This window comes from Cyanistes caeruleus, chromosome 19, assembly GCF_971803275.1.
Source record: "Cyanistes caeruleus chromosome 19, bCyaCae1.hap1.1, whole genome shotgun sequence".
NCBI classification, from domain to species: domain Eukaryota; kingdom Metazoa; phylum Chordata; class Aves; order Passeriformes; family Paridae; genus Cyanistes; species Cyanistes caeruleus.
In genome coordinates this window covers 4,691,182-4,718,317 of record NC_141719.1, presented here as the reverse complement: position 1 = coordinate 4,718,317, position 27,136 = coordinate 4,691,182, and the positions used below count along the sequence as shown (strand labels likewise).

General features: G+C 49.2%; 2 protein-coding genes and 1 long non-coding RNA gene across 4 annotated transcripts; 1 reads left to right on the top strand and 2 right to left on the bottom strand.

Annotated features, from left to right (window-relative positions):
• Nucleotides 1-1,859: 1,859 nt before the first annotated feature.
• On the bottom strand, nucleotides 1,860-16,018 carry SRP68 (signal recognition particle 68). Of its 2 annotated transcripts, none has more exons than XM_086856710.1 (16): nucleotides 15,799-16,018; nucleotides 13,893-13,959; nucleotides 13,293-13,406; nucleotides 12,191-12,386; nucleotides 11,392-11,474; nucleotides 11,073-11,182; nucleotides 10,655-10,737; nucleotides 10,268-10,408; nucleotides 6,853-6,951; nucleotides 6,507-6,571; nucleotides 6,064-6,223; nucleotides 5,323-5,417; nucleotides 4,960-5,089; nucleotides 4,492-4,567; nucleotides 3,623-3,675; nucleotides 1,860-3,189 (listed from the first exon to the last, which is right to left on the bottom strand). In XM_086856710.1, the coding sequence occupies exons 1-16, from the start codon at nucleotides 15,944-15,946 to the stop codon at nucleotides 2,962-2,964; spliced, it is 1,848 nt and encodes a 615-aa protein (XP_086712836.1). In that variant the 5' UTR covers nucleotides 15,947-16,018; the 3' UTR covers nucleotides 1,860-2,961. The 2 variants fall into 2 exon arrangements, with proteins under 2 accessions (XP_086712836.1, XP_086712837.1); XM_086856711.1 differs by lacking the exon at nucleotides 15,799-16,018 and adding an exon at nucleotides 15,493-15,723 and having other exon boundaries at nucleotides 13,893-14,009.
• Nucleotides 16,019-16,655: 637 nt separating this feature from the next.
• On the bottom strand, nucleotides 16,656-25,239 carry LOC111937288 (uncharacterized). Its single transcript, XR_002868540.2, has 4 exons — nucleotides 25,037-25,239; nucleotides 24,659-24,735; nucleotides 17,500-17,561; nucleotides 16,656-17,390 (listed from the first exon to the last, which is right to left on the bottom strand). It is a non-coding gene; the product is annotated as an uncharacterized LOC111937288 (long non-coding RNA).
• On the top strand, nucleotides 18,986-22,520 carry GALR2 (galanin receptor 2). Its single transcript, XM_023938578.2, has 2 exons — nucleotides 18,986-19,799; nucleotides 21,042-22,520. Exons 1-2 carry the CDS (start codon nucleotides 19,459-19,461, stop codon nucleotides 21,820-21,822), a joined length of 1,122 nt encoding a protein of 373 aa, XP_023794346.2. The 5' UTR covers nucleotides 18,986-19,458; the 3' UTR covers nucleotides 21,823-22,520.
• Nucleotides 25,240-27,136: the final 1,897 nt, after the last annotated feature.

Here is a 27,136-nt window from a genome sequence, read left to right as displayed (position 1 = left end):
ACAGTGCCTTGTTTAAAATACCTCCAACCCTTTTTCCAAAGGAGACAGACACTGTTGTTTAGGAGCTCCCAGGCCACGTGCCACCTTTCAGTTCTTTCACTGCCCAGTTTGCTTCATGCTCCTCATTTCTGTCCCCCAGGAGTCCCTTGAGACACATCCACTGTCCCCAGACCCCCTCAGACTGCACAACCAGAAATAAACATTGCTCAGGTCCAGCACTGGTGGTGCAGTGAGGGCCATGATGAACATCTCATTCCTATTTTAATAGATGCAATGGTACCAGGCATGGCTAGCTCAGCCTGTAATTAAAATTCCAGTGCTAATCCCAAAGATACTGCATAGGAAAAGTTGATTGAAAGCAATCCTCTTGACCATTCTGCTGGAGTTTCCTGTTTTGAGGGCAATCATGTGGCCTCCATGCCAATTAATTCATGGAAAGAGCGCAAGCACTTTAAAGGAAGAGCCATGAAAGAGCAGTGCAATAAGGAAGTTTCCAAGCCCCACAACATGCTCTGAACCTTGCCCTGGCTGTTCCAGGCCCAGCACCTGGGCAAGCCCAGGGGAATTGGTTTGTTCTGCACATCAGACACTTCACCTGCCTGCCCTGTCCCCTTGCAGCTCTGTAAACCTCACCTGTGCCAGCCCAGGCTCCACTGCAGCGCTAAAAGCCTCAGTTTTGTCAGTCTGGTCTGGTCTGCATCATACAGGTGACATCAATAATAATTTTCTTCCCTTCTTTACATTTTTAGGTTTCTTCTCCTGCACCTCATCAGCACCTTCCACAATTTAAGCCACAGCACTGCTCACAAACCCCACTCCATTCACTTTCCACTAACATTACAAGAAAACAAACAAGCCAAATCTCCTCGGGATGGTGTTATCTGAGCCTTGGGGCAGGAGAGCCTCCTCCAGAGCCAAGTGGCCATTCCCCAGGGGCTCAGTAGCCCCAGGTGATGCTGTGACTTCTATTCTCTGAGTGCTTTGGGAGGCAAAGAGTGCTCAGTGCTCCTAATACAAACTACACGCCTCAGAGGTCAGGAATAAAACTTTATTGTTTTCAAATTTCTTATCTGTGTTCAACTCATCGGTTATCTGTCAAAAGATGTTTGGCAGAAAGAGGCCAATTGCTCTTAGGCTTTTGAAACTGTAACTAGAAAGTGGCCGCAGCAGGAGTTTCCCTGGAATCAATCCAGGCACAACACAGATCCCTGGAAGGAAAGCAGAGTTTGGTGCAGATCTAAGGAGAACACTTCTGTGATTTGATCCAAAAGCTGAGAAGAGCAGCTCAGCTGGACACAGGGACCAGGTGAGCCTGGTCATTGCAGGCTTTTCTTTGCCTAAAAGGAAATGGGCTTTATGGGGACAAGAAAGCTGCCAGTCAAGACCCAGTTTTCTAGAAATTGCCATCTGATGAATAAAGTCCACATTTTCACCTGTACACTTCCCCTTCCTCTGTAAAATGCCCCTGGAATCCAGAGACAAAGGGAATTTGCTACAACATCAGAAATTCCCATTTTGTTTCCATGTTGCTAAAATTAAACAAGAAGTTCCTCCTCCTCCTACCTCTTTCTGAGCACACAGTCCTGTACTTTGAGAACTCACAAATCAGACCAACTCGGAACAAAGAGAACATTCATATTAAAATAATGGGAGTTGTTAATTCCCTCCATTCATCTGACATGCACCTTGCAAGGAAAATTCCCAGTACGACAAAAACCCAGTAATTCAAAACAGTCCTTCTGTTTCCAACTTAACTCCAATGCCTTAAAAAGGAGAAAAAACACGAAGTCCAGACAACCAGAACAAACTGTTGCTTCACCTGCCAGCTACAAGCTGAGTGAAAACCCACACAGTGCTGGTGGAATCTACCAAACGCTTTATTTAGGAACAGTTCTGCCCATGTACTGTGGGGTTTTTCCTGTTGAAGTGATCACAATTATGAAATTATCTGCACTTTCCAAGTGCCCATCCCCATGGCACCTGGGTGCTTTATAAAAAACGCTGTCTGGCACGACAGAGATGAATTATCACTCACAAACCCACTGGTCTCCTGTTCCTTATCCCTCATTTCATGTGTAGCTACTGACCAGGGACAAGAAACAAAGCAATAGATGAACTCCAGAAAAAGATCACCTTGTTTTCAGGTAAGGTTTAGATCAGAGACAAAACAAACACCAAGAGACCCAACTTCCCAAGAAGAGCAAGTAGCTATTTCTAAAGCCACCCATGAAGCTATTTTCCCAGGAAAATACTTTCAGGAATAGGTTCTATACTGTATTTAGGTATTTAACAAAGTGTGTGTATGAATAAAGAAGGGTGCTATTGGCCCAGAGTACAAATTCACCACCACAGCATGAATAACCATCAACATTTGATGTTTGCCATCCTTATTGAAAAGAGGCTCTTTTTTTTTTGTCATTTCTTAATGTTACATTCTTAAAAAATATAGACTTCTGGGTTGAAAGGGAAGAAGTTGCCCCCTTGGCTACTGTTCCACAGCCATTGTGTGGGAGCCTCACCTTGCTGGTTTAATTCTGCATCTACTTCTGCCTCTGTTTCCCAGTTACACCCCAATTTCTTCATTAAAAAACCCCAAATTATAGTGTCAAATAATGGGTCAGAGGCAGGAATCAAATTCTATCTGGGCCCTGGTCCATAGTAAGTAGATGTGTACCAGCCCTGGACAGGCCACTGATCACAAAATTTCTCCAAGCAGAAAGGAATTTTTCTGTGCTCCAGGTTATTTTCAGCTATTTATAGTGTATGTTTGTTTCTGAGTAATTGTTTGTCTTTAATACACTGGGAGAGAATGTGTGTGCACAAACATAAACACAGGACACAAGTTAGGAGATGGTAAAACTTCCCTCTGTTGGTTTCAGGTGCTGTTATTTGTGTCCTAGAACCTCTTGGAGCTTTTCCTTCAATTACAGAATAAAATCTCTGTTCCTCTGGGGGTCCTGGTTAACTTTTGAATCCAAAAATGCCCTTTATATATCCTGTGAGGCCACTCTTGGCCTTCTGCTCCACCTTGTCCTCCAGAGGAGGGAAAGCAACATGGTTAAGAGCCAGGTCAAAGAACAAGGGTTTGCATGGAATGGGCTGGAATCCTGGTGGGAAGTGCACGAGGCTGACTTGCTTGCTGACCAGGGAAGGATCCAGGCAGAAAGTCTCAAACCGTTCCGAGAGTGGCTGCAAGAGACAGAGGAAAGGACACAAATTAAATTCCAGTCACATCAAAAGGGTCAAACATCAAACAGGACTGAGCAGCAACTGAGACAAGGGAAGTCCAAGCTCCCTTGTGAGGCCTCTGGGGACTTTGAAAGTGATTTAACCTCCTGTCAAAGCACAGCTGCTGGATCTCTGGAAAACCCTCCCATGTGCAGAGAGAAAGCTAAATAAAGTGAGCTGCCACACTGGAAGCTGCAAGCAGCCTCCTAGCTCCTACCCCCCTGTGTCAGGTGCCTTCAGCACCAAGCCTAATAAAATCTCCTAAATACATCAATTGTGACCAAATTCTGATCAATGTGACATTTCCTGTGTTGTGAAAGACACTCAGGTAACACGATAAAGGTGATGGTCATTAACAGCACTGCTGGAATTTGCCTGAGCTCTTGGCTCCTACCTTGCCATCCTTGACCTGAGATGGAGATTCAGTCTCATGAGGATCATTTGCATCTGCAAAATTGAACAAAAGGGGTTAAGAATAATATGCCTGACCTTGGTGTAGAGTAAGATTGTCTCAGGAAGCAGCTGTGCTCCAGGCTTAGCCATGATCCTGGCTCTCTGGGATGCACAGGACAGTATTTTCAGAAGAATCAACTTGATTTCTAGAGTAAGAACCACACACACTCATCTACAGCCAACCCTGCAGTGGTGGAGCTTCTCCTTCACACTGTCATGAGAAGGTCTGGAAAGCTGCACAGACTTTGAGAGAAGCACACAGCACAAGATGGAAACACCCCAGGGGGGTCTGTTAAAGCAACATTAAGGCACTAAAGGAGGCAACACACTACTTGTCCTGGATTTCCAGCAGCAGGCACACCAAAAACAGCAGCCCAAGAAATCACAAACTTCATCCATCCCCCAAAATTCTGTTGACAAGGCTGACACTGACAGAGAGAACATCACTGCTCTCTCTCTTAGTTGTTTGCCCAGGCAGGCAAAACTGGGATGAGTAAGGCCAAAGTGTTTGCAGCAAAAAAATGAAACACTAAACTGTTCTGTGCAAATCCCACAGGGATGCACATCTCCAGGAAGGGTTTTAACATCTCTGGGAAGGGAGAAACATGCCAATATCCAGTCACTGCTTGCCTATCTGGACCACACAAAGCTAGAAGCAGCTAGAACTTGGGGGAAAAGTACTTTTCCAGAGACTTCATGAATGGTGATGGAAAAACATTTGGAACTCCAGAATTTAAATAAAAGGAATGAAATAGCTGGAGGGGCTTTAGTCAAGATATATTAGAGTTCCAGTATAGCTGTGTTACTCACCTAAAATAGCTGCTGCTTGCAAGGAATACTTCTCTGCATTGACTTGAGTGATGAGATCCTGAACATCAGGCAGCTCCTAGAGTATTAAAGAAAATTATTTGAGAGCCTCAAATATGCCAGCCTAAGAGTCAGAGCAAAAGTAAAACCAGACAAAGTGTGGTGGTTTCACCCACCCAGAAGGGGAAAAGCTACAGCATTGTGCTTCAGGCACTACAGAAGTTGTATAAGAGAAAATGCACAGGTGAGAAAAAGTGGTAAATTGTTTTGGAGTTGGTGGAAGTCTGTCCCTCCTCCAATCAAGTGGCCAGGTGAAGTGTTCCCATGTCACTGGGACTCTGCTACAATGAACATTACTCTTCTCCCTACTTAAAGATCAGTCTTGAATTGTAATGGCCTGGCACCTAATTAACAGTAAATAGTGGGACAGAGCTGCTTCATAAAACTTCAGCTCCAGGACTGAGTTCCTACCTTCAAGCTGTTCCTGTGAGCTCCAGCTCCTGACTGAACCTCACGGGCATATTTCAGCACCCTCTCGTACAACACCAGGGCTTCACTCCATTTCTTTACCAGGACATAAGACTGGGCAATGAAGAAACACCTGCAACAGTTAAAAAAGCATTCCTGATGTGTTTGTTTTCCACACCTTTTTCCAACTGAAATGACTGACAATAGGAGATATTCTTAAGTTGCAGTGGGCAGTTTCTCTTTAGGAGCCAGTCTCAAAGGATAGAGGAAACTGGATCAAAGGCCTGCACAGCATACAGAGCTGTGGAATTACAACCTTTGGAGGTGTCAAGTGTGCTAAAGAAAACCTGGCTGCATCCCAGTCACCTGTAAGCTTTGTACACGAGTGTCTTCAATCCAATCTCCTTTTGGAAGTTCTTGTCCTCTTCTAGGCCAGGAAGTTGTGTCAGTTCCACAAGGTTCTGTGCAAAAGAGAGTCAGAATAACAAATGCAGGCATTGCCTTCCTCTGGAATCTGCTGGACTAAGAGAAAGCTGCCCCTTCTGACAAGTCAACAGAACACTCCCAGGGAAATAGTTTCCAGTTTTCTAATTATCAGTTTTCTAACCTTGTGAAGGACTCTCATTGAAACTTGTGCAAGTTGCCCTCAGGACAGACTTCCTGACACAAACAGGACAAAGACTCCTTAGATTTCACATGAACTCATTCTTTCATTAGGCATTTCCCTCTCCCATTCACGACTGAGGCTCCCTCAGTTAACTGCAAAATTATGGGAGAAACTGAGAACCTGCTCAAGTATTTTTAGCTGCTACTCTCCCTGGCCAGCAGAACCTTAAGGCAGCTCTAAGGGTGCTGCACAAGAGTCAGAAAGATTATTTTGAAACTGTATTAGAGTGCACAACAAAGGACACTCATTCAAGAAGCAGGTTCTGCTCATAACTAAAAGAGTTTTTGTTTCATGTTGAACATCTTTGAGGTACTTGAAGGTACTCAGCTGCTCTTCAGACTTCACGGTAGTTCACTTGCAGTGCTGCATTTCTACACTAACTTTTTGTACCAAAGTTTTCTGGTTAGACTGGAGAGTTGGATGTGTTTTCTCAGCACTACCTGCAGGATGATGTCGTAGAGGCGGATGAGGTCCTGCGGTCGCGGCGAGCGCTTGCCATCCTCGTCGGAGCGCTGCTGCTGCAGCAGGGCCCTCTGCAGGGACTTGGCCATGCTCTCGTTGCGCTTGATGGCTGTGGACAGCTTGATGTAAGTCAAATAACTGCCAGAGAAAAAGAGAAATCCCATCAGCACTGTCAGAGCTACTCAGACATTACTCTGTGTTCTGAGCTGGTGGCAGGAAAACATCTGTAAGGTCAACATGAGAGTCTGGAGAAAGATGTTTACAAAGCTGCCTAAATCAGATCCTTATCTGTACAGTCATCCTTTGGGATCTTAGAGGCCCAGAACAAAAACCCTATAAAACAAAACCAAACAAAAATAAAATCTTGACATAAGAACATGGCTTCTTCACACTAGCACTGGCAGCAATGTTTGCCTATTACCTGTGTAAGTACTGGATGTTGGACACCTTCCCAGAATCATTTTCCAGAGAGTGTTCTCGCTGCTTCTGTGGGCAGTAGAGAAAAACACTGCGTGATTTACTTAAAACTGGCAGCCAAGGGACAAAAACACACAACAACTCAAGGTTTGGGTAAAACATGGAAGCTGTAACAGACTTCTAGGCAAAAGAGGGAGGGCTTCTCCACTGCTATTCCCCACACAAGTTCTGTAGAGAATAAATTCAAATTTTGCAGCTCTTTATTAAAGAAATGCCAGCAAATTTAACACTACATCAGCCCTAAGGAAACATGGTGTCACTGGACGTAGAAACTGATGCTTGCTACTTACCTGGTCTGGTTTCAATTCTTCCCGAACAGCCTGAATGGCATCTCTGCACTCACTGAGTAAAGACTCAAACAAACGTTCTTTTGTCTCCTCATTTTCTGCCTAAGAGCAAAGGAGATTCAAGACAGATCAGAAATCAGAAGTTTTTGTATGATGCATGAATTAACTAAGGAGATTAAACAAAATTTCTCCCAAATTATGTCCATTTTATGACCAATTTAAGATCCATGGGTACTTAGAACTCCAATCTGTGCCTGTCTGCAACATATTCTTGGGGAAAATCTGCCAGAACTTGTGGGGAATGGGGCTGGTGCTGAGAACTGAACAGAAGGCCGAGTAGACACAGCTCATGGTCTCAGTCCTTCCATCAGTTACCTTCCTTCCCAGCAACTCCCTTCCCTTCCTGGATGGCACCTAGACTGTTCTGAGGCTGGACTGCACTGTGGGAAAGGCCCAGCAACAGAAGAGCTGAGCAGTCCTGAACTGGCAAATTACCAATGCAGACAGCTCTTGTTATGCTGATTTAATTTTTCCCATGTGGTAAGAACATGCAGATGATTATCTTTCCTCCACTCCCACTCCAGCAATGCTCACAGTGGCAATAACTTGCTTGTTTGAAGCATTTTTTACAGTAAGCCTATATTTTAGCAGCAGGAGTGACTGAGTGCTTTTCTGCTGTCGCTGTAAGTTTTGTTAAAAAGTGAAGCAGCTTTTGGCCTTCTGCCCCAAAAACCAGAACTTGAAAACAGCTTTTAAAAAACAAGTTGAAGCCTGATCTCTGCCTCATTTATTGGCATATCATGTACTCAATTAAACAAGCTCCCAAACCCAAATTCAGCCTTCATTCAGATGCTGAGAAGGAAACCAGGTGGAGATTGCAAGACTCACTGATTCAGTAAGAAAAAACTACTCAGAAGCAAACCTCAGCCTCAGTGATTGAAGAATTCAAGAGCACCAGCACCATGTTGTACCACTCCCATGCCATGTAACAGTGTAACATGAGCTTTGATGCAATAACTTTGCAGTTGTTCAAGTGAATAAAACTGTCTAAAACCACACTCGTCTTCTGTGCAGCTCTACAGTTTCTGCCTCTCCACTTCCCATGTTCACAAACCAAATCAGTAATGCTATTTTTACCCCCTCAGAAAGCCTCAGGTATCCTGTGATGGAGGCGGTTTTTTGGGTTTGGGTTTTTTTAAGATTTGCTGTGAGAATTTTTAAGGTGGGACTGACTCCTGAGAATAACCAGAGACGAGTTTGACTGCATTCTCAACCTCACCCAGAGCAGCACAGCAATTTCACTGTAAGCACAAAAATGAAAACAGACACGGCCAGATCATCATTCAGGCACAAACAGGGCAAGGGCTGGGCCCTGCAGTGAAACAAAGGCTTTCCTTTCCAAGCAAAAACTCCTTTCCAAGCAAAAACTCCTTAAGCTGATTCTATGCATAAATACACAAGTTCTGATTTGGGAGATATCAGCTCATAGGACTGAGACACAAGTTCTACAGCTGGTGATCCAATTGCCCTGACAGAACTGAACAGTTCATCTTGGAAGGTTCACAGAAACCAATCCACTGAACCCAATTCCAAAAATGTGGAGTGCTCAGCTGTCAGATTTCCTTTGTGTAAAGGTGTAAACCACTGTGTAACATCTCTGACAGTTATTACCACCCATTTTTGCTGCAATCTAGAGATGAGCACAGAATCCTTGAGGCAATACCAGGCAGGAGCACACCTGTGTCATGCTGCCCTGCAACCTCGTCACTTCTACCTGGTGAGAGCCAATGGGCCCTCAAAGCTGTGCCTTCAAATCTACAAAAGGACTGACATAAGCAATTTTAAACCTGGATTCCAATTTCAGTTTGGCTTATTTGTTCTGTTCCTTCCATTATCAATAAGGAACCAAAAGCAACAGTATAATTGCACTGGAAGACTCCATTTTTAGCCAAAACAGACTTGTTTTACTCCTAATTAAACCCTGCAGAGCGCTGCTGTTATGTCAGGGCTTCAGCTCAGTGAAGATGAGCAGAAAGGTACCAATGATCCCAGGAAGCACAATTCATTTACCTGAAGCTGGAATACCCATCACAGCTGACAAAACCCCAGAACTGGTGCCAAAAAAACAAGTTTTAGCCCTCTGGGAATGCAAATAGTGCTGCTGCATGCTCAGCTCTCACCAGTCTGCTCAACTCTGTTTAGTCAGAGCTTCCCAGGAATGCAAAGCAAGATGAGAACAAATTCAGGCTGTTCTGCCACTACTTTAGAGAGCAATGAAACTGAAAAAGTCCAGCTGTTGGCTTCCAGGATGGAAGTTAAACAAGGGAACACTGAACTCTGAGCTGTACTTCCACCTGCTGGCCACATTTAGGTGCTTCCTGAAACCAAATCCATTCAGCAATGTCCAACTCCTAACACTACGGGTAACACTCAGGTTTCCAACCCAGCCTGTTTCCTACCCAACCAGTAGGATCCTGTTTATCCTATTCACACCATCCCCTGCTCTGGTCTAACCCCTCTGTAGGGTTTTTATCATTTATATTTTTATTTATCTTCATTATTCTCCTGGTGATAAAAAGTTTTTAATAATGCAGAAATCCCATTTTTAGTGGCAATAGTTGTTACTGAAGATCCTTTCACTGTCTCTTCAAACTCTGAGTGTGTATGCAGCCACTGAAAAGCAGGATATCCCATCTGGTCACCATTTCCAAAGGAAAAACTACACATGGAAAACTTGACTACAATACTAAAGACAAGCATAGTATGTGCCACTGCAAGTTCCAGTGGGCTGGACTTCAATGATCCTTTTGAATCCTTTCCAACTCAAGATATTCCATTATTCTATGAAGTGTTTCAGAACCACTACATGTGAAATTGATTTACATCCTGACATTTAGTAATCCACTTCCTACTTTTGAAGATTTCCTTAAGTCAGTAAGAGACTGGAATAGATGTCACAGCACCTGCTACACCTGGCAAATGGCTATTTGTTGCTGAAGAAAACATGGTCAATATGTATCTTTTTTTGTTTTGGTCACTCTGAAGTTAGAGCATTTGAGAAAGATGCTTAAAGAAATTAGAAGAGTAATTCAAAATCAGTTACTCTTAAAACGGTAACCTTCATTTCCAAGTGATGTACTAATAATAGTGGTTATCACCCTGCTGCTGGAAAGCAGCACAGAATGTTCCAAGGAGCAGGAATACTCAGATCAGATCTCCCAGACTCCTCTACTCAGCAGGCTGTGAGAGCTGACACTTCAGCTTTGAGTTACCATCACTATTCCCCCACTTTCACATTCAGCCTTCCAGCCCCAAGTTTGAAACAAATTAGTTTAATCAAATGCCTTTAGTTCAGGTAGCAGGTATTGCACAGAAGAGGATGGTTAGAAGGGAAGGATGGAGAGGGCTGCTGGGTTACCTGAGCGATCGCTGCCTCATTGTCAGCCAGCCCCAGCAGGAAGATCCTCACTTTGTCAATCTTCACTGGGACAGTTCTCCCTCTCCATTCCACCTCACTCATTGTGGCTGCCTGCTTTGCCCGAGTCTGGGTGATCAGTGCCTGCACAAAACACACTGACTTTAGGAGCTTGAACTTACAGGGATGCAAAACTGAACCTCCTGAATTCATGTTAGAATTGACAATTTTGAAATCAAAGGGCTTTCTGGGAAAGTGTTGTTTCCCACAGAGCTTAGGCTTGCTTGCTCACTTCTGTTCTATTCTGGGTCTTGAACAGTTTGCTGCAGGATATTCATGCTCAGCCCAGTAATAATGAGTATTTCAAGCAGAGGCATGCAAACAAATTACCTCCAGTTTTTCTGCAAGAAGACCTTCAGTGCCACCAGACCTCAGTCTCATCTGCATCAACTCATTCATGGCAGACTGGTCACCTGAGAGAATCGACAAATTGAGATCACAATTCCATTTTACTTCAAAATTACTTTCATATACCAAACCTAATAATTAGGTTTTATACTGGCAGTTTAGGGACAAGCTTGCAATTCCATTCTGTCTTCATAGGCAAGCTACCACAAACTGTTACTCCTGTCTTTCTACACATAACCACAAGTGTTGTTGCAAAATGAGGCCCTTTTTGCATTGCTAAACTGTCCCAGAACACATGCAGAATTTGCCCAAAATACTATGGCCTCAATGTCACTTAGACCAGGGTTTAACTAGATCAATATTGCTTTCCTGTGAACAGATGAGGCCCCCCTTCCCTTACCAATGTTGTAGGCACAGTAGCGGATGTTGGGCGAGATCTCCTCCACACGCTGGTTATACAGCACAGCTTGTTCTTCTGTGAAGGCATTGGCCAGCTTTTCATAGATGGTCCTACAGCAAAGGACAAATATTGACACTGCAGAGCGTGTCACTTGTGAGGTGCTATCCTAAGGGAACAGTTTGTGTCTGTGCTCTGGAGGATGCTATTTCTTCAGTAGCACCTCCCAGTTAAGCACAATTAACTAAAAAACTCCAGAGAGTTGCCAGAGTTGCTCTATGGAACTGATCTAACACTATTTACTGAACAAAGAGGGACTCACTTGCATTTGTTGAAAGCCTCCATTGCTGCCTTCCACTCCTGGTGCTCGAAGCGAAGCATCCCGGTGAGATAAGCCATGTAGGCCTGCACACAGAGCGAGGGCAAGGTCACTTCCCCACCATCCACAGCCTAATTAGTGCCACCTTTAGCATGAAATCTGATGTGACTCCTGCAGTGAGTGACTAAGCTTTGCCCTTTTCATTGGGACTTCCCACAGAAAACAATTGATTTGGATGACAGGTTACAGCTACCTACCTCTTCTCCTTTAATTGTCTTGCTACATTTCTAAGGAACCACAGAATCATAAAATGGAATCGCAGAATGGAATGGACTAGGAAGGAGCTTAAAGATTATCTAGTTTCAAACCCCCTGCCATGGACAGGGACACCTTCCACTAGACAAGGTTGCCCAGAAATCAAAGCAAAGATATTTCTTGGTTGTTATGCAATGGCCCCTGATGTTGCAAAACTTTTTTTCCCCCAGCAGTATGCCATACAATGGCAGTTTAACTGAGTACAGCACTGCAGCCCCTTGCTCAAAGAGGTCACAACAGTTGTTTCCTGTTTTCCAGGAACTGAACCTCCAAATCTGTCGTTCTAGGTGGCTACTTCAGCACATTTAACAAAAAGGTAACTCAGCAGGTAAGCACTTTCTTGGGCTGTGTTGCACAATCTTAGTCACCCCAAATTCTTTGAAATTTTATTATCTACTGAGAGAGAGCAATTATTTCTCCACCCCAAATTCCAAAGGTTTCTTGTTCAGCCTTTGCTATATAACAAGATGAAAGTATCAGTGCTTACCTGAGCTTCCAGCTTTGTCTTAGCATCCACCCTGTTGCTCTCACAGAGCCTCTCCAGCTCCTCGGCGTGTTTGACAGCCTTGCGCAGCCGCGAGAGCAGATGGAAGCGCTTGCGGGGCTCTGTGTTGGCCTCCTGCTTCAGCTGCATGGCATAGCTCCAGGCCCTCTCTGCATCCATCAGGATCAGCAGCAAATACCTGCAGGGTGCAGGAGGGTCCATGGAACAATAATGAGACTCAGACAAGAGTTGCATCACCACCAGTTCTTTGCCATTTGGCCTGCCAACTTCAGTAACAGAAGTTTAGCTTGGTTAGAAGAGGCAAGATGCTTTTCCTTCTTAAAGTTCTAAGCACAAAGTCTTATTATTCCTGACTGGTTCCTGCTGTGTTTCTCACTCAGAAGTGTAATTACCCCATTGAGGTAGAGAATTAAGTATCATTCTGTAGTACCACAGACACTACAAAGACATGGGATTCATCATTTTAGGCCACTCCTCAAACTGGTTCAATATGTTCTTTACAACACAGGTGAATGCAGCGTCACGTGCTGTTTTCCCACAAGAAAAGACCGGACGGGAAACATTTCAAGTATTCCTAAAAGATGGGAAGTGAACCCAAAATCCTGGTTGTTCTCCACATACTCTGTCAGACGAGCATTCTGTCAAATTTAGAAGATTTCAGTAAAACTTGCAGTGCAATATTTCTGTTCAAACAGAAGGGATTACATCTCCAACCTTGTTGGCTACACCCTTTACATTAAAAGCACTCCCATGGCTACCTTGCAACAGACCTGAATAAACATTTCCTCTTCAATGTCACAGAAATTCACTGATTATGAAAAAAATCAATTTTAGCAACTATGAGGGAAGAGAAGGAACAGGCTGTTGCTGCTCCTTCTTCTCCCACTGGCTGAAGCTGGATCTGAGCAGTGTCTCTTGCACCTGCACTACAGCTTGAACTTTTATTAATATCAACAACAGACATCTCTGAAAATAAATGCTTTGGATGATATTGCACAGAATAGTTTTCCACCTGCAACAGAAACTAATGAAGGGAAACTCTTCAGTAACATACTGAATTCTCAATTCCATCCAGTCCCTGTACCTGTTGTCTGAGAGAATCTCTTCAGTTACTTTCTTCCCAGTGAACTTGTGCCTGTTGCCCATCTTGAAGTTGAGAGTTTTGCGGAGCCGCCTCAGCCTGCGGGAGCAATAACCCCTAAAAAAGGATAACCATAGTCAGTTTGGCCAAAGGACAACTTTGTTTCTGTTTATTGCTCTATCCAAGTAGAAAAAAGACTAAAGGCTGTACCAGGCAAATGTCTTAACAATTAAAACTCCAAGTGTGACATATGGTAGCCCAAAAACTACCTGTAAAGCAGTAATTAATACAAAACAAGGTAAGAAGACACATAGTTATTAATGATCTTTAAAAATCAGGGTGATGTGTTCATTACTAACTGTTTTACGTGTGTTTATTGAGCACTGAGTTCTGGAGGAGTACAGTGCCTATCAGGAGGTGTGAACACAAGCTGCTATGGGCAGCAGAGATGCAAGAGCCAGTCTGCACAGCCACACCACAGTACAGCCAAGGGAGATCAGCACACAAGGCCTCAGTTGGAACAGCCTGGCAGATGGGCTTTGTTGCCTGCTGTTGGGAGGTTACATTTTAAATAAAGCCCCAGGAGCAGCTCCCAAGACTCACCTGTACCTCTGGAAGTCCCCATGCCTCAGGCCGTGCTGCTGCTGCGACTCCTTCACGATCTGCAGGACTGCGGCTCGCGTTAAGGCACACTCACAGTGCAGCTGGCACCAGCTCCTCCTTCCACCCCAAAATAACAGCAGGGAACCCCCCAGACCCCATGAGACAAACGCACTTCAAACCCTGGGGCAGCCCAAAACCTCCTAAAAGCAGAGAGCTGAGGGAGCTGATGGTTGTAAAGCACCTCATGAGTCCACAGCTCCCTCCAGAGCTCCTGACCGTCAGCAGAGACCAAGACAAACCTCAAGCACCTCCTCCTACAGACATCCACAGGAGAGCTGCTGTCACCAGAGTTCATTTTGGGATAAGCAGCTGTGCCAAAAGACCCATCCAGGGGGGTCTTTTCTCCATAATACACCGGACTGCCCCAGCCTGGCTGCAGGACCTCCCCAGCCACACTTGTGACATAGTTTTGTAGAAAAAACCACCCTGAACAGAATCACTGCTGCCTCCCCAGCACAGCTTCCATAAACAAAGTGCCTTCTGAGCACAGAACCTCATAAAAAGTGTTTTTGGAAATAACTCCAGGGCTAATTTTCTCATTTTTCAGCACATTTCTAGACTTGCTGCACATTGCTGTAACAAGTATCTGTGACATGAAGCACTACCCTGTGACCTGGGGCACCATCACTCCATCCAGTCTCCACATCCTTCAATGTTGCAGCTTTTGCAGAGTTCCTGCACTTCCTTTATTCCCTCAGTTATTCCTACCAAATAAAACCATGCCACATTCCAGTAAATCTGATGTTCTTCATTCAGTTTACAAGTTATTTTGTGAAATGAAATCTCTACCACAAACAAGAAATCTCTGTGCTATATACATATTCATATCCTAAAATTTCCTTTCAAGCTTTACCAAGCCTTTAAAGAAAGCCCACAACACAAAACCAGACTGTACAACAAGCCAAACAAAATAAAAACTATACCTAAAGAAACCACCAAACATTTAAAGTTTAAAATGCTAGATGTCTATCAAAGTGTTTTCTTAGGACTATACCTAAATGAAAGTTTCTGAAGTATTAAAAACCTGCACCAATAGTTATCACACTGAATTATTCTACATTTGCAGAACAAACAAGTCGAACTGCAGTATCTCAACACAGCCCTCCTCATCCTTGCTGTCTACCCAAGATTTTTTTCAGACTCTTTTTTTATCCTGCAGTTACTTGCTGAATTCATATTCCCTGAACTTTTTAAGACATTTCCAACATTCCCAGGGCAATTGCTATGTCTGCATCTAACTCAAGTTACTGACTACACATCTGCCATATGCCACGTGGAAAACTGAAACCTGATTTCCCTCGGGTTTCCCTCTGACCCAGAAGATAAAACTCAGCTCTATCACAGCTGTGCAGCTGGGCTGGTTTCACATCCAAGTTTCACCTACAAAACCTCCACGAGCTTTACACGCCGAGATTTCAGAAGCACTAGATCTGCAGGTGCCCATCTGCCACCTCAGCGCACCTTAAGGTATTTTTATATATTACTGTTCACTTCAAGCTGCAATATCACCACGAGTAGCTCACGGGTGATCTGCTCTTACCCTAAAGCACACAGTCCAGCACACAGCTCCGCTGTGCAGACTAACGCCGGCCGTCACGCGGTTTGGAGGAGGAATTAGCACAGGCAGAGCGCAATTCCATAAATCAGGAGCTAAAGCCAGGCTGACCTGTTTCATCCAAATCAAACCCACACGCAGGCCCAGGCCAGCGCCGGCCGCATGTCCGGGGCCGGGCCGGGGGTGAGCGCCCGCCGCCCGAGCCCTGCGAGCCCCTCGCTGCCGCCACGTCCCCCCGCCGCCCACGGGGCCGGGCCTGCCACGTCCCCCCGCCACCGCTGCGCAGGATGCTCTCCAGGCCCAGGCTATCGCCGAGGCTGCCGGGCTGCGGCGCCGCCGGCCGCTCGTTCTCCTTGTTGTCCTTGCCGTCCTTGTGGTCCTTGTTCTCCTCCGCCCCGGCCCCGCGGCCGCCGCCGCCCCCCTGACGCTCCGCCGCCATCTTGCTCCGGGGCCGCGGCCGCGGTGCATCACGGGCCGGGCAGCGGCGCGCGCGGCCGCGCGGGGGCCGCCGGGAACGGGGAGGACTCGGGGGGAGCCCGGGAGCGGGAGCGGGAGCGGGACCGGGAGATCCCGGCAGCCTCCCGGGGCTGTGCCTCACCCGGGGTTTGTACATCCCCCGGCCCTCCTGCCCGTGTCCCGCTCATCCAGCCCGCACTGAGCCCCCCAGCTCCGTCACGGTGCTCTGCCCCAAGGCCACCCCTCAGTGCTCACCCCAAAATCAGAGTCACCATCCTCACCCCTGCTCCGCTCACCCCCCGCAGAACTGACCCCCCTTACCCCAAAATCAGCCCCTAGGGTCACCCTTCTCAATCCTTTCCGACTCATTCTCCTCGACCGAGCCCCAAATCAGTCCCCAGGGCCATCCCCCCACCCTGGCCCCTCAGATTCCCTCACGCAGCCCGGGGTGACCCCACAGCTGGCGGTGCTGTTGCTGCTGTCCCTCCCCGCTGCTGTGGCAGTCCCGGGGAGCCTCTCCATCCATATCCATCCCTTTGCCCCTTCCCGGGACACCGGAGCCTGCTGCTCTGGGCAGCCCTTCGGGAGAGGGGGTTTAAATCCCCCCAGGCTCAGCCCCAAAAACAAAACCTCCCACCTCCAGCCGCCTTAACCCCTTGGGGCTGTGCACCTGGTAAAAGAAGAGACTGCAGTTACCTCACGTAATCCTGTTGTATTTCATGGTGTGGGCACATAAGACCAGGTCATTTTGTACATGGGGCTGAATACTTCATTCAGGACAAATACCAAACTTTTTTGAGCACCTAATCGTAATATTTACGTAAACCCTTATAAGTACAAACTGCTCCAGGAGCTGCTTGCACTGGGCTCATGTCCCCAGACCCATTTTTGCCAGCCTGGCTGCACTTTGCTGTCACACTACAAGAAGCAATTTGGTTCCTCTCCCCTTCCAAAGGCTCAGCTGTGACCTGTTATTCCTGATTTCAAACTTCTCCTTTCCTCTCATAGACAGCAAAGCTCAAAGGGGGGGGGGAAAATAAAATAAAATAAAATATCAACCATGTCCTCAAGTTGCAGCTTTCTGTGCAAATCTTTTAAACTGTCTGCTCCAGGCTCCAAATCCATCTCCCAGGGATTCGTTCCCTATCTGAACCAAACCGTGCTCCAGGATGATGCTGAACTAAGCAGGCACTGCAATTAAAGCCTATTTTACAAAGAACAGCTCCTCTCTTGCAGCTGTGGTGGTTCAGACAGGCTTGGCTTAGGCTGGCACGGCAGCACCCACCGTCAGGTGCCCAAAAAAACCCCCAGAGGACCTATTCCAGTGTCAGGACAGCCACCACGTGTGGCACAGGCACATTCCTGCCACACCACCTTTCTTGCACACTGACACAAAGCTTTGCTGTTCCTCTGGATTCCTCTGGAATCTGGAAATGGGAGGATAAAACCATCAGCCACCGCCTGGGTGTGTGAATTCCCCCTGCAGAGGCAGCTCTGCTCTCCCCCAGGGCAGGGGGACAGGAGGAGCACACAAACCTGCAGAGCCTTGAGGGGAGCCTTGCAGCAAGGCTGAGCTGCCTTCGGTGTCACAGGGGTTGCTGCAGAGAATAAATCCACAGAGTTACAGGCTCCAGGCTCTCACATCTCTCTGTCAGCCTGCAAAGCCCCACAGTGTGCCTTTTCCTATTAATTTTGGCCAGAGGATCTTGCTTTTGGGGATCTGGATCATCCTCCTGCACCGCTGCCCAAATAACCCATCTGTGTCTCAGGACAAGAATTTATTTTGCCGCTATTTATTTTTATCCTGCTATTTACGAGTTTTACTGATGTTTGGGAAGAAACAGTGTTTTCCCTCATTTTGTTTTTTAACAGTCTCACTCTGCAGGCTGACCAAAGCTGCAGTGAGACCAAAGACACCACCAGTACCATCACCCTGTGGTATCTGAGGATACAGGGCAGGTCCCACAGGGTGAAACCTCCTGCAACTGGGGCAATTCCCACATGCTAGAACCTCCCTGGGGCCAGGCTTTCCCCACGAGTTATCCCAGCAATCTCCATGCTGGTGGCTGGGGATGTGGCACGGGAATGGCTCCCTGAGGATGTGTGGCCAGCCTGGGATCAGGAGAGGAAGGCAGAGCTGTGCTCTGTCTCCCCAGCTCCACACTCCTGTGGGGCGGCCGATTTTCCACTGTGCTGCTCCGAATTGCCTGCTTTTCCCTGTGGGATCAGGAACACGGAGCATCCTCACACCCAAGGGGTCTGTTCACCTCCCCACGCACCTCCTCCAAACGGGAGCTGGTTTTGTGGGGCTCCCTGTGGGCAGCCGAGGGTGAAAAGGGCTCCGTGTGCTGTGGTGGCAATGTCACAGGGCTGTGAGTGTCCCCAGAGCTCCCAGCACGGCAGGCTCAGCTCTGAACGCCCATTAAGAGAACTGAGAAGCTGTGGAGTGAGTTACAGGAGTAGTCGATGCATTAAATGTTTCTCTCTCCACAGGAGCAAAACAAGGTAGGCTGGGCTGGGGTCAGACGAAGAGCCCTGGCAGAGCTGATTGCACCGGCCGGAATCAAGAGTTCCATCTGTGCACGACCAAAAAGGCAATTTTGCAGGAAAAGAAGGCGCGGCACGAAAAAGATTTGTTCCCGCTGCAATGTATCGCGCTTCTCACCCAGCCGTGGGGAAAAATACAGTTTCTCCTGAAAACTGCGCTCACCTCGGCTGTTTTGGTGCGAGGATTTAGCTGGACAATGTGGACACATTCTCAGAGGACACCCATTCCTAAAAACCAGCCCTGGAGACCCTGGGGCTGAACAGCCCCTTTTCCAATGACTACTGAAGGGGGAGGAGATAAGAAAACCCCCGCAGACGCCTCACTTTGGGTGCCCAGCCCCTCCGGGGGAGTGACAGCACTGACATTTCACCCCAGCCCAGGGCAAACCCGGCCCGAGCCCCTCTGCCGGGTCGGGATCTGATGCGCGGGGCCGGGCGGGAGCCGCGCCCCGGAGCCCCCCGGGCCCCCCCGCACGGAGAGCGCCGGAGCCGCCCCGCCGGAGCCCCCCCGAGCGCCCGCGGGCTCCCGCACACCCGGAGGAGGTGAAGGGCGCCCGGCTCCCCCTCGGCTCCCCCGCATCCCCGCCGGGACCCCCGCACGCTCCCTATGCACCCCCTGTTCCTGTGCATCCTTCTGTGCTCCCCCAGCGTGCTCTCTGTGCACCCCTTTTCCCTCTGCATCCCTGCTGCACTCCCCACCGCTCCTCTTTTCCTGCCCACCTCTTTCCTTTGCATCCCTGCTGCTCTCCTCACTGACCTTTCCCTGCACCCCCTTTCCTTTTTCCTCCCTTCCGTGCTGCCCAGCGCGCTCTCCCTGCACCCCCGTTCCCGTGCAGTCCCTGGGACACCCCACACTGATTTCTCTGTGCACCCCGTCACCCTGTGTGCCCCGCCGGTGCCTTCTCCACGCCGCTCCCCCCTCTGGCCCCTGTCCGTGCACTCCCGGCCATGAACGCCTCGCTGGCCGGCTCTGGTGGGGGCTGGCAGCCCGAGTCCGTCATCATCCCACTCGTGTACCTCGTCATCTTTCTCGTGGGCACGGTGGGCAACAGCCTGGTCTTGGCCGTGCTGCTGCACAATGGGCAGGTGAAGAACACCACCAACCTCTTCATCCTCAACCTGGGAGTGGCTGACCTCTGCTTCATCCTCTTCTGCGTCCCCTTCCAAGCCACCATCTACACCCTGGAGGGATGGGTGTTTGGGCCCTTCATGTGCAAGGCTGTCCACTTCTTCATCTACCTCACCATGTACGCCAGCAGCTTCACCCTGGCCACCGTCTCCCTTGACAGGTAGGAAAGGGAATTGGGGGGGAGGGGGGCTCCCCTTCCTCTGGATCCCACCGGGGCAGAGAGGGGACAAAATCCCCTGGAGCTAAATTCTGGCTGCTGTGATTTCTGGGGGAATCAAGGAGCATTTCCCAGTTGATGTGTGCAAGGGAAGTGCAACCACCCAGTATGAGGTCCTGCAGAGGGCTGGATGGGGATCCCTGGCCCCAGTGCCCAGGTGGAGGAAGCTTTCAGAACCCAAAGCTGTAGGACTGGGATTTATCCACTGGCCCTGGCAGTGAAGTCGGGATGAAAAGTGAGAAAGAAGCAAAGCTCAGTCCCTGTGCAGCTCTGGCTCTTCCTGGGATGCACAGAGAGCCCCTACCCTCCCAACCATCCCCAGTGAAGCAGGCAGACCTCGAGGAGAAAAAGCACTGGGATATTTGAGCCGAGACACTGATTTTCTCACCCTCCTCTTCTATTAGCGAAAAAACCCTTTCTGTCCTGGTGCTGTCCCTTGTCCCAGTGATTATCCCAGCCCATCCCAGGGTGGGTTTTGCTGGGAAGCCTGTTGCTCCTGCCTGTGCTTTACCTCACTCCCTGCCTCTGCAAGGGCTGGTGAGTTATGACCCTGGGAGCTCCTGGTGCTGCTTCACTCAGTGCCCAAAACCTGTGAGATGGGATGTGGGAAGCCCATATTCTTGTCCCCTGTGTGGCCCTGGAGCCTGGCTGGATGTGTCCTGCTATCCCAGCACCCCCAGGATGGGCTGCTCCTCCCCCTGTATCCCACAGAGCAGAGGGAACAGATGTGTTGAGCAGGGGAGGGCCTGCACAAGCCTCAGATCTGGCTGCAATTAAGGGACCAGCTAATTACAGAACTGAAAAGGGGTGATGTGCTCTCACGTGTGCCAGTACAAGGAATGCTGTGTCTGGGGATCCTGGGCACTTGCTCCTGCTTTTGTATCCTCACTGCTCCAATCTATGCCAGACAGTGATGGTCAAGTGAGGGTCTGCTGGATTAGGGGAGGGACAGAATGGGACCATCCCCATTGTCCCCACAACCACTGCTAAGAGCAGAGGCTGAAGGGGCAGGGAGAGAATCTTCCTTAATCCTTTGTGCTAAGAAACGCCAGGGAATCTGTTGTGTTACTAACTGCCCTGGAAAGCTCAAATCCATTTCTGCCCTCTCTCCAATCTGCTCCTGGCAATGCTGTCTCTGTGCCCTCCCCAGGACTGCAGCCATGTCTCTCTCCCTTTCCCATGCAGGTATTTGGCCATACGATACCCCCTGCACTCCAGGGAGCTGAGGACACCCAGGAACGCCCTCCTTGCCATTTGTCTCATTTGGGGGCTCTCCTTCATCTTCTCGGGCCCTTACCTCAGCTACTACCAGGAGTTCCAGCTGGCCAACCTGACCGTCTGCCATCCCATCTGGGAGATCTCCCAGCGCAAGATCATGGACATCTGCACCTTCATCTTCAGCTACATCATCCCCGTGCTCATCCTGAGCCTCACTTACGTGCGGACTATTCGCTACCTGTGGCGGTCCGTGGACCCTCTCCAAGACATGTCTGAGTCCAAGAAGGCCAAGAGGAAGGTCACCAGGATGATCATCATTGTCGCCATCCTGTTCTGCCTCTGCTGGCTGCCCCATCACCTGGTCATCCTCTGTGTGTGGTTCGGGTACTTCCCCCTCAACCACTCCACGTACGTGCTCCGCATCCTCTCGCACGTCATCTCCTACGCCAACTCCTGCGTGAACCCCATCGTCTACGCCCTGGTCTCCAAACACTTCCGCAAGGGCTTCAAGAAGATCTTCAGCTGCCTCCTGCACAAGAAGGCAGCGCACAAGGTGCACGTGGCCCAGGCCACCAACACTGTCAGCACGTTGGAGGCAGAGCTCAGTGAGGTGACCCAGCTGAGCGATGCCCTGCCCGGCCGCTCCGCCGCACGCTGCAGGGTCCCCGCGCAGCCCTGGGGGGAGGCAGAGCTGGTGGGACAGCAGCAGAGAGCAGATGGCTCCTCCATCACCTTCAACATCAGCTAGCAGAGCTTCCTCCCACCCCACAGCTTTGCAGTCTCCTGCAGCACTGCAAGCCTGGGGCTGGGCTATGTTTTGGGTTGAAATGGGTCCAGTTGAACCCCTTTCATTCAAATACATCCAGATTTCATAACCATGATGCTGCTGATACAAACTCAGCCAATAACCAACCAAGGACAGGATTTGCTTCCACCAAGCACTTGCTGAGAGCAGAGATCAAGCCCAAAAATCCACTGCCATGTGTGAACACCTGTTCCTCTGTCATGGACAAACTTCCTATCGCATCTACACCCAGACCCTGTGAAAAGCTCTGGGCCCTCTGACCACCACAGCACCTGGAGTTAGTGGGTGCACTTTTAGGGACATTTGGAAAGTCTGGGATTGTTTGTGTCCTAGTTTAGGAGCTGCATTCTGGGGCAGCACTGGGCACAAACCCAGCTCAGGTAGGAAAATCCAGAGTGAAGCACAGGTCACTGAGGACCAAGGGGAGGGAGGTTGTTTGCCAGGGAAGCACAGCCATGGGCCCATGGTAGGGGAAGGATTTTAATACCTTTGGACAGCTTGGGGACAGCTCAGCATCTCAAGCAGGCGAGGAGACAAGCAGGGCACTGACACTGCTTCCCTGAGGCAGGACAGTCAGGGCTGGGTGAGAGCTGGGGGTGCCCAGCGAGCTGGGGAAGCCACAATAAAGCTCCTCCATCCCACCTGCCGTGTCCAGCTCCTTTGAGAAGCCCCACAGCTGCAATAAAGGAGAGGCTGGGGGGTGGTGGGACCTGCTGGATGCAGGGAAGCTGAGGGGGGATGGAGGATGTGGGTGATGCCCAGTAACATCCCTGGAGGGGAGCACTGCAGCACAGGAACACCACTGCTGAGTGCAGCTGCCCACAAGAGGATGCTGTGATTCACACTCCCACCTCTTAACCCTGCAAAGGCTCCACGGGTGCCTGAGCCCTGTGACTGCCATCAGCCAAGGGCTTTAAGTGAACACCTTCCTTTTCTTTACCAGAAGAGCATCACCAGACTAGGATCAAACCACCCTTTTGAAAACCCCGTGGCAGAGCACAGGCAGAGGTGGTGGTGAAAGTGCAGGGGAGCTGGGATGAGCTGTGCTGTGCATCCCTGCAACTCCCAGCTGTGTACCCCAACAGCCCCCACAAAGGCCATGTCTTTATAAACTGCCATTACAGAGGCTCTGTCTGCAGAGAATGTTGTGAATCCCCACAGCAGAGCTTCCCAGGACTGTGATGGGTACTTCTGTCCACAGATCCTGGCTCTCCCTGGGGCTCTGGTCCCCACACAGCCCTCTTTCACTCAGCCCCAGTGCTTGGCCTTTTTTTCTTGAGAAGCCTTTGACTGTAAATCATTTCTTTTTCTGAGTGTTACTATAACCAGGATCTTCCTCTCCCCATAAATTGGCCACCTCCTCCTATCAGTAACAGTGATATTTAGTCTAGTCCTGTTCCCAGCATAAGTCACAGAGAGCAGCGTATAAGCAGCTCCATTAATTACATCTGCATTTATCTCCCTGCTCAACCCTTCACATCCAGGGAAAACACTGAAGCAGCTGCACAAACACAGCTAAAAGCCTTACTGTCCTCGTGCCCACATCTACCTCTGCTTGGAGAGCCACAGGATCTGACTCCAGTGGAGCCCACACACACTGAGGGGTTCAATCCACTCTCCTGGGCAGTTATCAGCTCAGCTTGGGGATGGAGATTTTGGCCCACCACCTCTGCACTGCCCAAGGACACAGGTCCCTGTGCTGGCATGGCAGGGGGATGCAATATCCACATTTCCCCTGTCAGAGACACTGATTGTGCCCCCATCCATCCCACCCCAGCCCTTCCAACAGTGTCCTAAGCCCATGGCTGACCCTGCCCTACCCTGCTAGCTGCTCTAGAGCTACCCAGCCACCCCATGACCACTTTGAAGAAACATCCCAGGACACCCCTAACTCAGCTGCCAGCCCAAAACATCGCTGTGGCCGTGGGCACCACTGGCACCTGCTTGTTTCTGGTCACAGTTCAGCAGTGAGGTCCCATAGGGTGACAGTGGGTTGGGGGCAGGCTCTGCACAGCCCCCAGCCTGGGGGGCTGCACCTCACTGCTGCTTCCAGCACCCCAAAATCCCCTCTGACATGCACCATGGCTGCTTTCACCCTCTCCAGGAGCAGAGAGGGGCTTGGTGATGGTCAGACAGCAAGGTCAGGGCCCTGTGTTATGACACATCCAACAGCCTCCCTCATTTTATGGATCCTCACCCAGCGGCTCTCACTTGTCTGCAGGCTGTAAGACTGAAGCTTGGGCCAGATCATTGCACCGTTTACAGCAAATACAGAATTAGAGATAAAAGCCCCCTCCTGCTTATCTGACACTGTCCCTGCTCATCTGAGGAGGAAACCATTGCCCTCACACCCAGCCTGTGCCTTGATGAGCCCTCCAAGGACAAACACAAGATTTTGCTGCCGTATTGGGAAGCTACTTTCCCCCTCAAATAACAGAGCATATCAGGCCCAGATGGAAAAGACAAGAGCATCAGGATATGTTGACACTCAACATGCTCCCAGCTGAGAGAAATGGGCTCCTGGTCCATTCCCTTGGGAGGTTTTATCTTAAATTAAGAGCACTGCAAGTCCCTATGTTCCAGTTAAAATTTAATAAAAGCATATTTAACTGGAAGTGAAAAATGAATAGGCTAAACTGAGCTCCCATCAAGCCCAAGAGTGGGCAGGGTGATGAGGGACTCTTGCCTGAAACCTCAGTAAGTGTGAGCTTTCCAAACAGATTTATCACCAGGGTTAGAGAAGTTAGTTTGATTTGTGGGTTTGTTTTCAAATACTTACTCTGACAAATTTGCTCTCCAGTCTGAGCAGGCAGCAGGTAGCACCCCCAGACCCTGACATAACCCCCAGCATGGCCACTAAAAAATAAAAAAACATCAAAATGAGGCTCTGGCCCCAAAACCTTGGAAATCAGACACATGTTCTCTGTGTCAGGGCAGAACGGGAGGTGAGGGAATGGTGTCAAACCCCACAGGAGCCTTGGGGGAAGAAAAGGGGGGAAGCAGAGGGGGTTCAGCCCCATCTGTGGCCCCTTGCCATGGTCTCAGCATGACTCCAGGTTTCATTCTCAGCTCTTAGAGGGGCGTGAAGGGCTCATCTGTGAGAGGGTTAGACTGCCATGGTCGCTCTTAATTAACATGTTGCAAACACATTCCTTACCATAAAAAGCCAAGGAGCACACGCAGCCCTCCCCTGGCGCTGCAGTGTTGGACACGAGCTCAGCCTGGAGGCTCCCCCGCTCCCACCCTGAGGAAGGGGTGGCTCAAAAAACGTGGAAAAAACGTGTTGCTGCTACCAAAGCAGGTCTGTCTCCCCACATTCATTCCCTGTGCAGGGGAGAGGCAGACAGTGAGGGAATGCTTAGAGCTAGGCTGAGTGGGAGGCTGGATTTAGGGAACAGGGATCAGGTGGCTCAGCTTTCCCTTTAACTCAGAGAAATTAGGGTCTTGATTCCCACCTGGAAGCAGCAGAAGTTGCCTGTTCCCCTAGGGAATCACCATCTCCAGCTCCTCCTCACTGCACAGGTATCACCAAGCCTCTTACCCCCATTCCTTCCTCCAGATGCAGCCAGGGCATCCCTGGGGTAGAAACAATGCAGTCAGCTACTGGTGCTGGTAATGGAGTGACCAGAAGGGAGCAGGATATTTTGCATCCCATGTCTGGCTGCATCTCCCCCCCAGCCCTGGTCTGGTTCATCTTTCCTGGAGCAACAGGCTGATAGCAAAGCCCAGAAAGGCCTCTTTTGGTGGGGGCCATGCAGAGACATTCCCAGAGCCTCTGGAGAACAGGATTTGGACCTTTCTGAGACCCTTGAACAATCTCATGCATTTTTTCTGGGCTCTGGTTGGCACCAAATCATCAGGTCAGGGAAGATTTCAGCTCCTGCACACTGAAGCTCAGGTGCTCCAATAAAGCTGCAGGCAAAGCTCCCCCTCCCATCTTCTGGCTTTCCCTGTGACTGTTCAGGGTGAATTGCCTCACGCTGGGATCAGCTGCAATAAAACATGTTTTACAGCTCAGCATGAATTCCATGCACTCTCCTCAAGAAAGAAATTCATATCAGACTGCTGCGGTGTCAGAAACAGATCGAGAAAGATGGAATCCAGCTCCTTCTGGTCAGTGTCAGGGTGTGTATCCAGCAGACTCAACACTGCATGAAACACAAGTCAGCAGAGCTCTGCTTATGTATAAAACACTGTCTGGCGCCTGCTGGCCTCCAGAGGCTCTTGAATCTGGCAGAGGTTAGAAACAGCAAGTACAAGATTTCAGGTTTCCACAGACATTTGAGATTTGACAGCAGGAGGAAGGTTTCTGCAGGGAGGGCCCTTGTGTTGGCACTGTGAGCCTGCACGGTCAGACACATAAAAACAGTCAGGTGCAGTGGTCAAGACTTGAACTCACACTGTGGTCCAGCTCTGGGCTGCATGAGCCTGTCAAAACTGCTGTTTTTCAGGCATTTGCTACACCAGGCTGAGGAAGAGAAGGTCAGGGGTTCAGAAAGGGCAGGAGCTGTACCTGAGTAATGCCTGTCTGAGGAGACACAGCCACATCCAGGTTCTAACATCCAACAGCTCTTCCACTGCTAGGCTAATCAGACACCAGCAAACACTGCTGTAAACACTGCACAGGTAAAGGATGGATTTACTCCAAACTGCAAAGCAGCAGCTACTGTGAGTGCTCCTCGCTCTATGGAAACCCTGTATTTCAATTGTTACAGGCAAACAATGGAGCAGGCAGCAGGAGAGAGGGAGAGTGGAGCAGGAAATGCCCGGCCAGAGACCACAGATAAAACACAGGTGCTCTAATGCTCCAAAAACCCTTGGTGCAAAGTGTCAGAGTCTGTATCAAAGCCTGCCAGCATTGCTCCAAGGCACATGGGAGAGCAGCACTTGCTCTTCATGTGATGCCCATGGGTTTAACAAAGCAAATGGGCTTGGCTGCTTGCAGGGAAGAGATGCATCAGATTTAGGAAGACAGGAGACAAAGAAAAACAGGGGTGGGAGGAAGGCATTGAGTGGAAATCGCTGTGGGAACATTTGCTCTGCTTCAGGTCAATAAAGAGGAGCACACAGCCAGGCCACCATGGAGCTCCCTCTGCTTCCACTGCTCTGTCACAGGTCCAGGCCCTGCCATCACCCTCACATGGAACAGAGCACTGACACAGGTCTGGGTTTGGGGTGAAACACCCTTGTAGGTGACTGGACTGCAGCCCTGCCAGGCACCCCCAAACCCCCAGAATCAGCATTGAGCCCTACCACT